At 47.7% G+C, this 13,885-nt stretch overlaps 1 protein-coding gene across 1 annotated transcript in view; it reads right to left on the bottom strand.

Moving 5' to 3' along the window:
- ablim2 (actin binding LIM protein family, member 2) overlaps positions 1–12,644 on the bottom strand; it is a 38,721-nt gene extending 26,077 nt beyond the window's left edge. Inside the window, 2 exon segments of the mRNA XM_067261228.1 lie at positions 5,438–5,605; positions 12,470–12,644. Coding sequence (XP_067117329.1) covers positions 5,438–5,605; positions 12,470–12,485 — 184 coding nt within the window. The 5' untranslated portion in view covers positions 12,486–12,644.
- Between the last annotated feature and the right edge of the window lie 1,241 nt (positions 12,645–13,885).

Genomic DNA, 13,885 nt, shown 5'->3' with positions numbered 1-13,885 from the left:
CCGCCCCTGCTGCTCCTCTCATGTCTCCTCCCATCACATCAGAGACTCAGTCATCGGCTGTCGCACTGTCCTGACCTTCCCCACACACTGAGCTGTCACTGAACACACTCTGACCACACGGTCTGCTTCCCCACACACCGAGCTGTCACTGAACACACTCTGACCACACGGTCTGCTTCCCCACACACCGAGCTGTCACTGAACACACTCTGACCACACGGTCTGCTTCCCCACACACTGAGCTGTCACTGAACACACTCTGACCACACGGTCTGCTTCCCCACACACCGAGCTGTCACTGAACACACTCTGACCACACGGTCTGCTTCCCCACACACACTGAGCTGTCACTGAACACACTCTGACCACAGTGACCGAGCGGTCACTTCAGTGCTCTGAAGACACGGCCCGCTTCCACACACAGCCTCGGAACATGGAACGCTTTCATGACCTGATCCTTATTGACAGAATTCAATGATTGTGAAGACATTCACGACAGGAAAACAGTTCAGACCACACACAGACGCGCACGTACACATGCACACGCACAGTTGGACACACATTTGGCTGCCTCATCATCATCCTGAGTGAATTTCATCTCCATGACATTGAAGGGTGTTTGAACACACATTCCACACACAACGCACACAAACATCAATCACGCATTACAACCACACACACAGCCCTCACGCAAACGTTACTTCACGTGTGTGATCATGCTTGCTTGGTTGTCTCCTAGAACAAGGTGTGACTGTGGTCGGAAGAACATCTACTCCCTAGGCCTAGTCATGCATCTGCATCAGTGAGTGTGTGTGTGTGTGTATGACACTACACTTGACCTGTGTGACTGTGGCATGTCAGATAATTAGGGATGTGTTACTGAAGAGAGCCCATCTATCTACTTCAGAAGGTTTTCAACCAGTTTGGCCTTGGGTTACTGTAACGTGAGATAAACGACTTATGGCTGAGCACTATTGGTTTTATTGAGATGGATTGTAGAAAATGTTAGTTTAGGGGCCATTTGGGATTCACACCTATTGAGGGCATAATTCTTCATATAATTGTTTTATGAAATCTCCCTTGATAATGATGACAGACTCAAGCGTGCTACTCATCGTGATTCATCTAAGTGAGGAACGTGGTAGCTGAACTCAATATCTTGCCCGAAACACACACACACATACACACACACACAAACACGCCCTCACACAGACAGCTACTCACACTCCTACACACAAAAACAGACATACACACACACACACGGGCCTCATGAATAATTGAGGTTGTAGTATGGTGTGTATCAGAGGCATTAATATAGATGATCTTCAGCTGGTGGTGGAATCAAAACAGGAAGCTGAAGAAAAACAGGACCGTGCCAGAACACACACCGGTGTTTTATCAAAATGTCAGATAGAGAAAGGAAAATAAGAACAATCCTTGGAAAAAAAAAATGAAAAAGGGTCTACAGATGTCAAAGATTCCATCTCTGGAAGGTTCCTAGATGCACCCCAAGGAGACCTCTATAATCACTCTGATTCCAGAAGCTTCCTTGGAGCAGCTGTGCTGGAGCCAGAGTGCCTGATCTAATTCATTCATCTCCTCTTGAGAAAGAAACATTACAGCCCATTGTGTCCAGTCTAGGACACTCTGCATGGGCACAAACCTGCTGCAGACTTTAGGACAAGTTCCATTGGTTGATACCCCCGAACTAAAAGTGATAAGGTCCATTCTGTTTTTAAACCAGTGGAAGTTGGGCGATTATTTAGTTTTAGCGTCGGTCAACTTACATACTACTGTGGCGTGTTTCCTTTGAAGCCATTATCAACACACAGACACACATTATGCACACTCACACACACACTGAGCACCACAATGCTAAATAAATCAGGCATTGTTGCTACAGGACCCTGTAGGACATGAAGGCTGATGTGGTCCTATTCATCTTCTGGACTGTTCCGGTCTGAATCTAGTCATGCATGGGCAATGATGTGTGTGTTTGAGAGTGTGTGTGTGTGTGTGTGTCTGTGAGTGTGTATTCCGGCGTGTGTGGAGTTTCACACAAAGAGCCCTACAGAGGAAGCAAGCAGGATGCAGTGTATGAAATTCAATCAGCATGTTATTGGGATGGGATTTACACTAACTCGGTTGCAGCTCTCAGTCTACAGGGGAGGTTTACAGGGTGGGCGGGGGCCCACCCCTAAACATCTGTGTGAGCCCATTCAACCCACCCAACCCCAGCTGACCCTGGTCACCGCGTCAACATGCTGAAGCATGAAATATAGATGAGCTCTGTGAACGTATGTGTGTGACCGTGTACGCTGGGTGGTTCCTGCCGTGTCCTTGACTGGACGATCGCCCCGTCTCCTGGCATCGAGCTATCCACCGGAGAGACGAGATTGGGGAGGTTTGTGGTCGATGATGTTGACAGGGGAAGCATAACTGTGAACTCAAGGTGGAGCAGCCTCCCACTCTGTGGAGGTTAATGGCTAGCAGACTCCTAATGAGGCAATAGCCCAGGGAAGCTAACATGGGCCTGCCTGTTGTCCTTCACGCCGGGGTCCTTTGTGTGGAATAACACACTGCTCTGTGTTGCTTGGCTGCACCTCCAGCTCACATGGGACGGTCTGGACTTTGTTCAGGAGGCTATAGGTTACATTTCATTCCTACAGAGCCCCCTATGGCTTTTCTGATCTTTGACTGTGTGTGTGTGCGTGTGTGTTTCTCCAGAGAATTCTTCCCTTTCTTTCTCTCAGAGTTTTCAGGGGGTTTTCTCTCCGTCGGCGAGGGTGAAGGGTGGTGATCTGTTCTGATCCGAGGGTGGACATCCGCGAAGCCCTCTTTTCAACATCCATTTTGAACTTTTAGATGTTCTTCTCTACTCTTGATACATGACTCTGTTCAGTTTACGGCCCGCGCCTCTCTGTCATCCATCGTCTCTCGACGAGGGGATCCTTCACAAAATGGCTCCTCCCAAGGCTTCTTCCATTTTCTCTCCCTGAACCTTCCTGGGAGAATTTCTCTTATCCTCCTTGAGGATTTAGGTTGATTCGGGTGCAGTTCTCTGGGCGTTTGTGAAGCCCTCTGTGACACTGGCAGTAAAAAAAGGACTATACAAACAAAAAAATAGTTTATGGATTTGGTTTATGGAATGTCTGTGCGCCCGTCGTGGCTGTGTGTGCGCACACTCACGTGTTTGCCTGCGTATGTGTGAAGTCACTACCCACCCTTGACCTTCCCCCGCCCACCCCCTCTCAGGGTGACGAAGACTCCCCCGCCCCTTCCCTTTACACCCTGGCCAGAACACAAAGGTTCTGGCCCAACTCGCTCCGAGAGGGAGACAGTCCAACAGCCAACACCCCACTCAGAACATTCAAGCCAGCTGCTATCGTCTCACCACCCATTCCCCAATCCTGTCCAATCAGACCCAGCCACCCATCCCACAGACCTCGCAGTTAGGAGAATAGTTTATATTTACCATATAGTTCAAGGATAGGACCTATTTAGGGTACGGTCATTATAATAACAACGATAGCAGGTGCTACTAACAGTTGCTGCCCTTATGTCTAATTGCGTGTACTGTATAGATGTGTGTGCTTTCTTGATATAAACTTTATTGGCTCTTTAGCTTGTATGGAGAGAGAGAGGGTGTGTCCACAGTTTTGCTGGCAGCAGGCTGTTCCCTGCAGTGTGAAAATGCTATTGTGATGCTATCATTGAACATGAGCAGAAACAGATGAGCAGGGGAGAGAGTCTGCTTAGATTGGCCAGAAGGCGATCTCACTGGTCCTGCTTGACTCTCTTGTGGCCTTTCATTCTTGTCGTGCCTCCATAACTCATTCAATTGGTGTAGAAAAAATGGACATAACAAGGCCTTTCTCAGGACAAGAAAAGGACATCCCTAACGACAACTTGCTAGCGATAAGGGGCTCATTACAGTCCGGGGGTTCTGTTTTGTGTTAGCGCTCGGAGCTAAGATGGTATCAGCCCACTACAGCCACTGAGGGGATCACAGTAAATGAATACCCTAGCGCTAATTAAAAATCAAGAGCAACGTGCTAATGGTTTCCCTCTTCAGGACCGGCACCATTAGCCTGCTGGCTAGCGCTCACACTAGCTGTAATTTGTGCTAAGCAGACAGAGGGCACCCTGTTTGATTCCAGGTCAATCCAAAGACTTTAACGTTTGTTAAATGAAGCCAATTTGGTTATAGTCTCGCAATGGATCGGCAACTTTGTTTGCTATGTTTGTCAAATAGTATGATACGCTCCTTTAAAGTTTTGGAGAGGATTTTTGGAATGTAAAACTGTGGTTATAAAAGACTGACTTCAACATTGTTTTTCGGAATCCAGTCAGTCCACATCTGGCGGCATCAGGTCTGACCGAGCGCCTATCTCTGCTCGTGATACATGACCCATTCTGGCATGATAACGCTCCCAAAATCGAGTTTATGCATTCCTGCTGTGAAATTCTGTGAAAAAGGGGGCACAGGTTTCCTGAAAGGTGTGTGTGTACGGTGTGTCAGTGCCCAGACTCACACTCACCCTCATTAACTCTTGAGGGCCACAAAAACTAAAAGGGTCACAAAAACATCCATGTTGAAACGAGAACACTCACTATTTCATAATACGTACGTCGTAGAGATCATTATTACACTCATTTAGATCAAATACACATTTAGGGTCACCTTTTTTTTTTTACATGAAAATGGACTTAATAGCTAAGCATAATCTTCACACGCTGAGCCAACTGCCCCTAAGGCTAAGACTGAGCTGCTTGACATGAATTAGAAAGTCACTCAGACAAAGGGATAAACATTTAGAAATGGAGAGGATAATCTACTGAGACAGGTGGACCCGCCCTTCTTCTCTTTCTTTTCCTCCTCCCCCCCTCCTCCCAAGCCGGGGGGGGGGGGGGGGAGGAATGCCCACGGGGAGCGGGGCGGAGTTACGCACTGATGTAAGAATAGACGTGATAAACTCCAGGAAGCGTCCGACTTTGTGGCGACCCCGCCTGTCTCCTAGCAACCCAGGCGTGTGTTCAAAACAACACGGCTCTGATAAAGCAAGCCCCTGGTGAAAGACCGCAAGGGAGGGAAGCTGGGCAGCGCACCAGACACACACACACACCAGACACACACACACACCAGACACACACACACCAGACACACACGCACACACACCCTCGCACACACACACAGACCAGACACACACACGCACACAAACACCCTCGCACGCACACACACACACTAAAGATGCAAAACAGGAAACTCCAATTCCTCCTTCTCTCTGTTTTGACCTGACCTTTGCTTTTCATTCCAATGACTGCACTGAGGTAGAGAGTCCTGTGGCTGGAAAAGGATCCTTGATCTCTAACCATGCAGTCAGGAACGTGAGAAAAGGGTGAAGGGTCAGAGTCTAGAGGTCGGGGGCGACCATACCTTTGCAGACGAAGCACTTGATGTGGAAGTGTTTGTTCTGGACGCGGAGCACCTCTCCTTTGCAGGCCTTGCCACAGTTCTGACAGGGGATGGACCCCCCCCCTCCTCCGCCCCCTCCTCCTTGCTTCTTCTGCTCCAGAGGGCTGGGGACAGCCTGCTGGTGGAACACTGAGGCAGAGGGAGAGAGAGAGAGGGAGAGAGAATGGAGAGGGAGAGAGAGAGAGGGAGAGAGAATGGAGAGGGAGAGAGAGAGAGGGAGAGAGAATGGAGAGGGAGAGAGAGAGAGGGAGAGAGAATGGAGAGGGAGAGAGAGAGAGGGAGAGAGAATGGAGAGGGAGAGAGAGAGAGAGAATGGAGAGGGAGAGAGGGAGAGAGAATGGAGAGGGAGAGAGAGAGAGAATGGAGAGGGAGAGAGAGAGGGAGAGAGAATGGAGAGGGAGAGAGAATGGAGAGGGAGAGAGAATGGAGAGGGAGAGAGAGAGAGAGAGAGAGAGAGAGAGAGAGAGAGAGAGAACGGAGAGGGAGAGAGAGAGAGAGAATGGAGAGGGAGAGAGAATGGAGAGGAAGAGAGAATGGAGAGGGAGAGAGAGAGTTAGTTGTGTAAATGTAAAATGTAGTACAGAACCAGATGCTAGTTTCTAGCCAAGGCCTTCTGGATCGTTGCAGGGCCAAGTTTGTCTCACCAAAGGACTAGGGAGACAAACACATTTAACAAACCTATCCCATAATAATCCTCAAATAACCTGAGACACCTGGCATCCACCATGAATAGCACGATGAGGATGAGTTAAAGTATTTGTAAGGATTAGGAGGAACAGATATTGCATCTATGACCAAGATAAGAAAAGATCATCACAGAAAGCGGGGCGTGATGAAACAGCCAGTAACTGTCTGGCTGACAAGCACTCTTCATCCAAACAGTCTTCTGCTGCTGAGTCTCAAATAGCTCTCAGCACCTCACTCTTTTTCCATCTCATCCAAACCCGACATGCTGGCACACTTATCGATCAACGTAATCTCTGCAATACAGACAACTAATCAACTAAATAGAAGTTCTTTGTTTCCCTGGCTTTGGGCCCCGGTGCCGTCAAACCGGTTTCCACTGCGACACCATGGTAACCGGTAATCGGGGTTCAAAAGAGTGAGTCTCGCCAGTGAGCTCTAGAACAATATCCTGTTAACTGGTTCCTGGTGTTTACCACTGAACCCGTTCCTCTACCTCTCCTGTCTCCTCTCTCTCTCTCTCTCTCTCTCTGTATCTCTCCTTCTCTCCCTCTCCTGTGTATCTCTCCTTCTCTACTTCTCCTGTGCATCTCTCCTTCTCTCCCTCTCCTGTACATCTCTCCTTCTCTTCCTCTCTGTCTCCTGGTCATTCCGGAGTGTTCTTTGTTGTACTCCTGACAACACTTTAATTGAGTTCTACTCAAATTGAGTTTCCCTTCCAAAAAAAGTCACAGTTTAGCCATTTCACTGTGAAATTCGATTAAGAGTGGTGCAGGAATGCGCCAACCTTCCCTGGTCCCTGTCTGAATAGGGTGAATTACCAGGGGATATTTCAACAGTTCCAACAGTTTTTATAAGCCACCTGAGTTCTCCTCCATGACTGGACCAACCACACCTGGAGGAGGAAAAGCATTCAGGGAATTTTTATGAGGGTCTCTCATTTTCTGGAATGCATGTCGGTTTAAACACAGCAGCTCCCGTGCGTGTGTGCATGTGCGGCCTTGTTTCTGTGTGCGTTCGCGTGTGTATGTATGTGCGCGTCTGTGTGTGTGTGTTTGTGTGTGTGCTATCTGACTAACTCCAAGACAAACAAACCTTTCTGAACTTCTGTCGAACTCCTCAAGATGACAGTTGCTGTGTGGTGTTTTAACGTTGCGTTTGAGAGGTTAAGATTTCATGAGGGACCTACATGTTCATTTTCTTTGGAGGCTAACAAAAGCCGTAAAATCTGGCTTAAATCAACTTCACGTATCAGTACTGAAATCAACTGCCTATAAATAAGGAGTTCTCTTACATTAATGGTCTGCATATGTATAAAATATCTGACAAGATTTAGAAGAAAAAAAAGAAAAGAAATCATTGTCGATAAGAAGATAGGCTTTATTGACTTTTCCTGCGCTGGCCTTGAGTATGTGGCCGTGTTCCCAATAAAGCCAAGAATCTCTTGAGAAAGTCATGTGTCCTCGTACAATAGTCTTAAGACCCTTCAAAGATCCAGCGATGATTGGAGCCATGTGGCTCAGTCAGGGCTTTGCTGACTGCTGATTGGTGGAGGGGTGGAGATCTGCCCTCAGTCTAACCAGCGAGCACTGCCTCTCTGCACCTGTCGAGGGGGATCCTATGTCTCGGACTTCCTGTTTGAACAACACGTAGAGATGGGAAAGGTCTGGGGGATAGGGGATCCAGGGGTCTTGTATATCACCAGGAGATACCTGAGCTAATGGGTTCTATTTACATTTGGAGTTGTTACGACTTACCGGCCAAGACTGGGCGAGGAGGCTTGAGTCTTGGCTAAGTTCACTCAGTGTGTTACATGAATCAGGGAGCGATGAGTAGCCTCAAGTAATGATTAAGATCAGTCTCCAGTTCTATTTACAGGCGTCGAGGGGTGATGGTGAACCTTGTTTTAAACTGTGGCAAAGGTTAGGCTCGAGCTTTCTGACTCTTTCTCCCACTCTGTCTCTCCCTGTCTCTCCCTGTCTCTCCCTGTCTCTCTCTCTCTCTCTCTCTCTCTCTGTCTCTCCCTGTCTCTACCTCTCTCTCTCTCTCTCTCTCTCTCTCTCTCTCTCTGTCTCTCCCTGTCTCTACCTCTCTCTCTCTCTCTCTCTCTCTCTCAGATGTCCGTACCATCAATCAGCCCGCTCTCTGCTCGCTCGCTGACGGACACAAACTGTGGCTGTCGTCCTCCGAAAGGTCACAGCCGGGGAACTATCCCAGCGATGCACCACTACAGGCCGCTGCTAACTGCCATGTAGCACAGACAAACACTCTCACACACTCTCACACACTCTCACACACGACAGAACACGCGCTTGCTCGCCAGCAGGCACCCCAGGGTCGTCCCGTATGTATGTGACACACGGTACAGATGGGCAGCCATCTTGGATTCTTGTCTCAGGAGCCGTGCCACCCTCCCCCACCCCCCCCTCCCGCCCACTAAAATAGAACATTCCCTCAACTCCCGGGGATTCCATCATGCTCTGACACATTCCGGGAGTGAACCATCTGCGGGCACGAAGGGGGTGGCCCTGGGAACACTCAGATTACCACAGCATGCTGGCCGATTAGGCGACCTTGGGGCGTTTGTTATCTTCCGTCCCCTCAATGAAATTACAGTGTGGCATCTCGCTTCTTCTTTCATAGCATTCGATAAATGTCGTTACAGAAAAGCTACTGAGGAGATCATTGATTTGATAGCAATGCGTTTAATAGACAGCGTGTCTGACAGCTTGTCTGCACGCTGTCATATGAATTGAGAGGATTTGTAGTGTAGTTGCGGAAGGGGAAAGGAGGAACTCATTTTCCCAGATCCACCTGCTCTGCCCTGGCCTCCCTGCTATCTGATCTGACATGAATCCGACCTTTGACCTTAGGGGTCAAGTACGAGAGAATGCTGTTCTCTGACCTTCACAGGGAACTATATGGTGACACAAAACCAAGTCCTGAGGTAAACCAACGTTAGGAACCTGGACATAGATGAGATCTTTCGGGACATCTAGTCATGCTTTTCTAGACATGCTCTCCAGATGGTATGCTTGAGATGATGATGAGGTCATGCATGTTTCATCCGTGTGGAGAGACAGACCAACCCTGTCTTTAACATCCCACGTGTTCTGGATCACGCAGCTGCCGTTCACGGAATGTTGTTTGTTTTCCCCTCAAGTCCGCTTTCCATTTAGGAAAATGATGTGTGTTCCCTCTTTTCTCTTCCTCTCTCTCTCTCTCTCTCTCTCTGTATCTCTCTCTCTCGGCTGGGGGAAGACCCTTTGTGCTGGTCTGGAAATGTCTGACCATGACATTTACATTTATTCATTTAGCAGACACTTTTATCCAAAGCGACTTCCAAGAGAGAGCTTTACAAAGCGCATAGGTCACTGATCATAACAACAAGATAGCCACAAAACATCGCGAGTAGCCAAAACATGAAGCACACATTGTGAACAACCAAAGTAAGTGCCAAAGGGAAGAACTATAAGAGCATGTAGTTAAACAAGTTACAATTAAACAACATGAACCGCTATAAGTGCAAGTGTACCTGTGGAAAAAGCAAGCAACAATAATAAAAACAATATATCACAGCGAGTACAAAATTTTAAATCAGTTACCACTAACCACAAGAGCAACAAGTCTCTAAGCAAGAGTCATTGTGATCCTTGAGGAAACTAACATCGGGTCAAGCAAACCATTCCTAAGTACCGTTGTACTCCCGGAACAAGTGCGTCTTGAGCCTTTTCTTGAAGGTGGAAAGACAGTCAGTGTCTCTGATGGAGGTGGGGAGTTGATTCCACCACTGGGGGGCCAGACAGGAGAAGAGCTTGTGTGACCAAGCATGAAACCTGATTAGAAGGCTTGATTATGCCAGAGGCTCCATCAACAGCCCAGCATGTCCTCTCAAACGAGGCTGGGTTGAAACGTGTGTCTCAGAGACGGCCCTCGGTTAGGCTTGCACTGAGTCATCCCATTAAAGAGACGATCAGAGCGTCCACTGGCCTTGGCTTTTCACTGACGGACATGGCAGCTGTCTGTGCGTCTGACTGTGAGATTCTGCTAATCAGGTTGATACCCTGCTATTACGCTGCAATTTTGAATCGGTGACAAATTGTGCAGCCATGATATGCTGACTTTAAGGGTCCCTAATCCATTAATGTAACGGCAGAGTGTTAGAATGGGAGGGGTGGCTAACAGTGGGAAGCGGACAGCTCTTTCAGACACCATGACACAGCATTAATTCGCAGAGCAGAGCTTGGAATGACACGTTTGACACTGTTTCTGTGTGGGTACGTGTGTGCGCGCGCGAGAGAGTGTTTATTTATGTGTGCCCTCTGAGAGCCCAGGCCTGTGAGGAACCACATGACTCAATCAGAGTGAAATGACACCTCAGCATCTGCAGCAGAACAGGAGCAGACCTCGCTAGGCAGAGTAGGAACCCGAGGGAACAGGCCCCACTAACATTCAAAGTGTACTGCAAAGTGCACACGCCATATTCGACGGTATTGACATCCAGCTGTCGACCCACTCACTGTGCAAAAGCCTTACCCATTGTGGTGCAAGGCTTGGGTGGGATGTGGTTCTGACACTGTGTCCAAAAAGACAGCAACGAACTGATACAGACAGCAGACAGGACAAGTTAGACAGAAAGAGTAATGAACAGTAATGCATGTCAACAACAAAAGCAGTTCAGCACAACGGCTACTGAACCAATACATGCTGTCTTAACAATGTGTGTATGTGTATGTACATAATGCAGTAGTACTTTGAATGACATTCATGCTACACCCTCGAATGGTATTACAACCATGCACTAACAAACTGCCTTTGTCACACAGGAGAGAAGCCATGCCTCTTCCTCGAGGATTTCTGACAGGGGAGATTCACAGACAGACAGACAGACAGACAGACAGACTGGCAAACAGACAGACAGACAGGCAGACAGACTGGCAGACAGACAGACAAACAGACAGACAGACAGGCAGACAGACTGGCAGGCAGACAGGCAGGCAGGCAGGCAGGCAGGCAGTCAGACTGGCAGGCAGAAACAGACAGACTGGCAGACAGACAGACAGGTGTGTTTACCAGGCTGGCCCAGCGGAATGCAGGATGATGCCTCTGGGCTTGGACACAGCTGGAGAGTGACGATGGTTCCATCACATACATACACTGTCCTGGTGTTTGTGTGTCTGTGTGTGTGTTTTGTACCAATGTCAGCGCGTAAGGTGTGTGTGAGTGAGTTTGGTATGAAGACAGAATGTGTGTGTACATGTGTGCATCCCTCTGCCCGGGTGATTGTAGTGACACATTAGTTTATGTGTGTGTGTGTGTGTGTGTCAGAGGGGGGGCTACATGTCATCTATCTGTCCCCAAAACAGCCTCTAAGCCTAGGCGTCATCGCAATACCTCACTCACCATACCTTTTACTTATCCACACACACACACAGCTATGACCATCCATTAATAACCCAAGACATAGTTTGCCTTCCAAAAATGGCTTTGCAGCATACGAGATTTAACAAGGTTGAGGACAGGACATTGGAGAACAGAGTGGAGGTGTTGGTGGTGTCGCCACTGCATATGATCAGAGAGGACACCCATGATTGTAGGGTGTCCAGGAATCTCTTATTAATGCCCAGAACACATGGTGCTAGAATGACACACACACAAAATCACACGCACACGCAAAGCCCCGAACACACACACACACCCAAAACACACTGACAAAACACACACACACACACACACTGCACATTCGTCCCAGCATCTTAATCATTCTGTCCAACCAGAGCACTGTGTCTTGTTTTCTCTCGTCCAGGCCTGCTGGCGCCCTGTCATTGGTTACATGCCCAAATGGCTGGGAGTCCTTCTCCTATGTCCCTGTCAGGCTGGAGCCCAAACACACAGACCTGCCAGGGAGCTCATGCAGCCTTGCAGCTTTTCATTTTGGCACCTTGTCATTCAAACTCTGAAAAGAGGTGTTGTTGTTCATCAACGTTTTGAATGTGCTTGTGTTCTAAAATAAAGACAGTTAACGTTGAGGATATAAACGTGGGCAAAAATATATAACCTTGCCAAGCACTTCATTAAATAAAAATGTTACTAATTAAGTAATGGGCTATTTCAACAGTGGATCTTAAAGCAATATGGCCTGGTAATCTTGGTCTAAATTGACTTAGATCACGCTGGTTGTAAACATCAATTACAAGGAGCAGTGAATTGACGGCCTATGTAGCCTAGAGTCTATTAACGCAAACGTAGACGTCCCACCAGCGATTGGAAGATTAACAGGGCTACTACAGGGTTACTAACAAATCTTACCTTTTTCCTCTGGCATTTCCGCTAAGTCGGTATCCTTTAAAACCCTAATGTCCTTTTAAAAACCAAAGCGATATATCGCTTGTATCAATATCCAAGTTATTTCAGACGGGCTGCGGTGTTGTAGTACATCCTCCGAAGACTACCTTGTTATACTGTGCGCGGCGCGGTACTGGGAGAAGGGTTTGGAACGGAGCGAGAGTAACGTTGCGGTAAAGCGGGAGCGCTCTTTCGGGCACTCTAATATCTTTGGAATGAGCGGCAGGTCATATGATTCCAGAAAGCTCTCACGGGTACAAGCAGCCCGTCCTGAGTTATGCAGCAGCAATAGCAGCAATCTAATATAAATAGAATCTTCGGGAGCTAAAACGATGACACCGCCTCCCTCCTCTCAAAAATATCTCACAGGGCGTTTACCGCGCTTGGCTCTCTGGCAGAAGCGGCGAAGTGACGGATGCGCCTTCGTGAGCGTCAGACTTTAGTGTTTTCCAGTTGAAAAGACGCCGAACAAGCTTTTCGGAACGCAAAAACAACAAACCCAACTATGAATCCAGATTATTGGGCTACACGCCTGCTTTATTGAGAGATACACTGAAATACAGAACTGCCATGTTTTTCTCCTGTCGAATTATCTCAATTATTTATTAGTCTTCATCTGGAAAGAGGCATTAGGTGGATAGATAAAGGGGGTTCAGACGTGGATTTAAAGGGTTGCTGGCCACTAAGACAGACATCTTCACGAATAGCCTTATCTAATCATGTGAATACCCTCATAATAACAACAGTATTATATTCACTTCTGCTTGGATAATAACAGTTGCAATAGCAATGTGAAACCTGGGGTAGACAAGACCAGACCCATTTAATTGACCCGATTCACCTTTTGAGAAACCATCAAAGTGGTTTATTGCTCTATACACCCCCTTTGCAGCTAATATCGATTACCATATTGATGAACTTCATTCGAAATTCCCTTTTGATGTCCTGTCGAATCGAGCGGGCTACACATTCAGCTCCACGTGTCTGAGTATGGAAATAGCTCAAATTCTATCATGAGTGCTCCATTTTGAAGGTCGTGCCGAAAAAGACACGGCCTAATGAAAGTCTGAGGAACATGAAGGATGAGATGACGGGCTCAGGAGACATTCTGAAACTGACTAACTTTCCCACCTCTGGGGTGTTTAATTAAGCCACTAATGCAGCGTTGGAAAGGTCAATAGTCCTCACTCTCTGCCTTGGTCACATGTCCCCTCGTTCTGTCTTCTATTCTAGAATGAACCTGCTTTTGTCTTCCCGTAAAAAGGTATCTTTCTGCCTTTGTTCTTTGTTTCTCTGTGTCCGTGTGGTTGTCACCTGCCCTCCCTGCCCTGCACGCAGAGAGAATAACACAACATGGGGGTTGTTAAACAGAAAACGCCC

This window comes from Osmerus mordax, chromosome 23 (genome assembly GCF_038355195.1).
Source record: "Osmerus mordax isolate fOsmMor3 chromosome 23, fOsmMor3.pri, whole genome shotgun sequence".
Taxonomy (NCBI): domain Eukaryota; kingdom Metazoa; phylum Chordata; class Actinopteri; order Osmeriformes; family Osmeridae; genus Osmerus; species Osmerus mordax.
The sequence above is the reverse complement of the archived record's forward strand: the minus strand, read 5'-3'. Positions and strand labels throughout refer to the sequence as shown.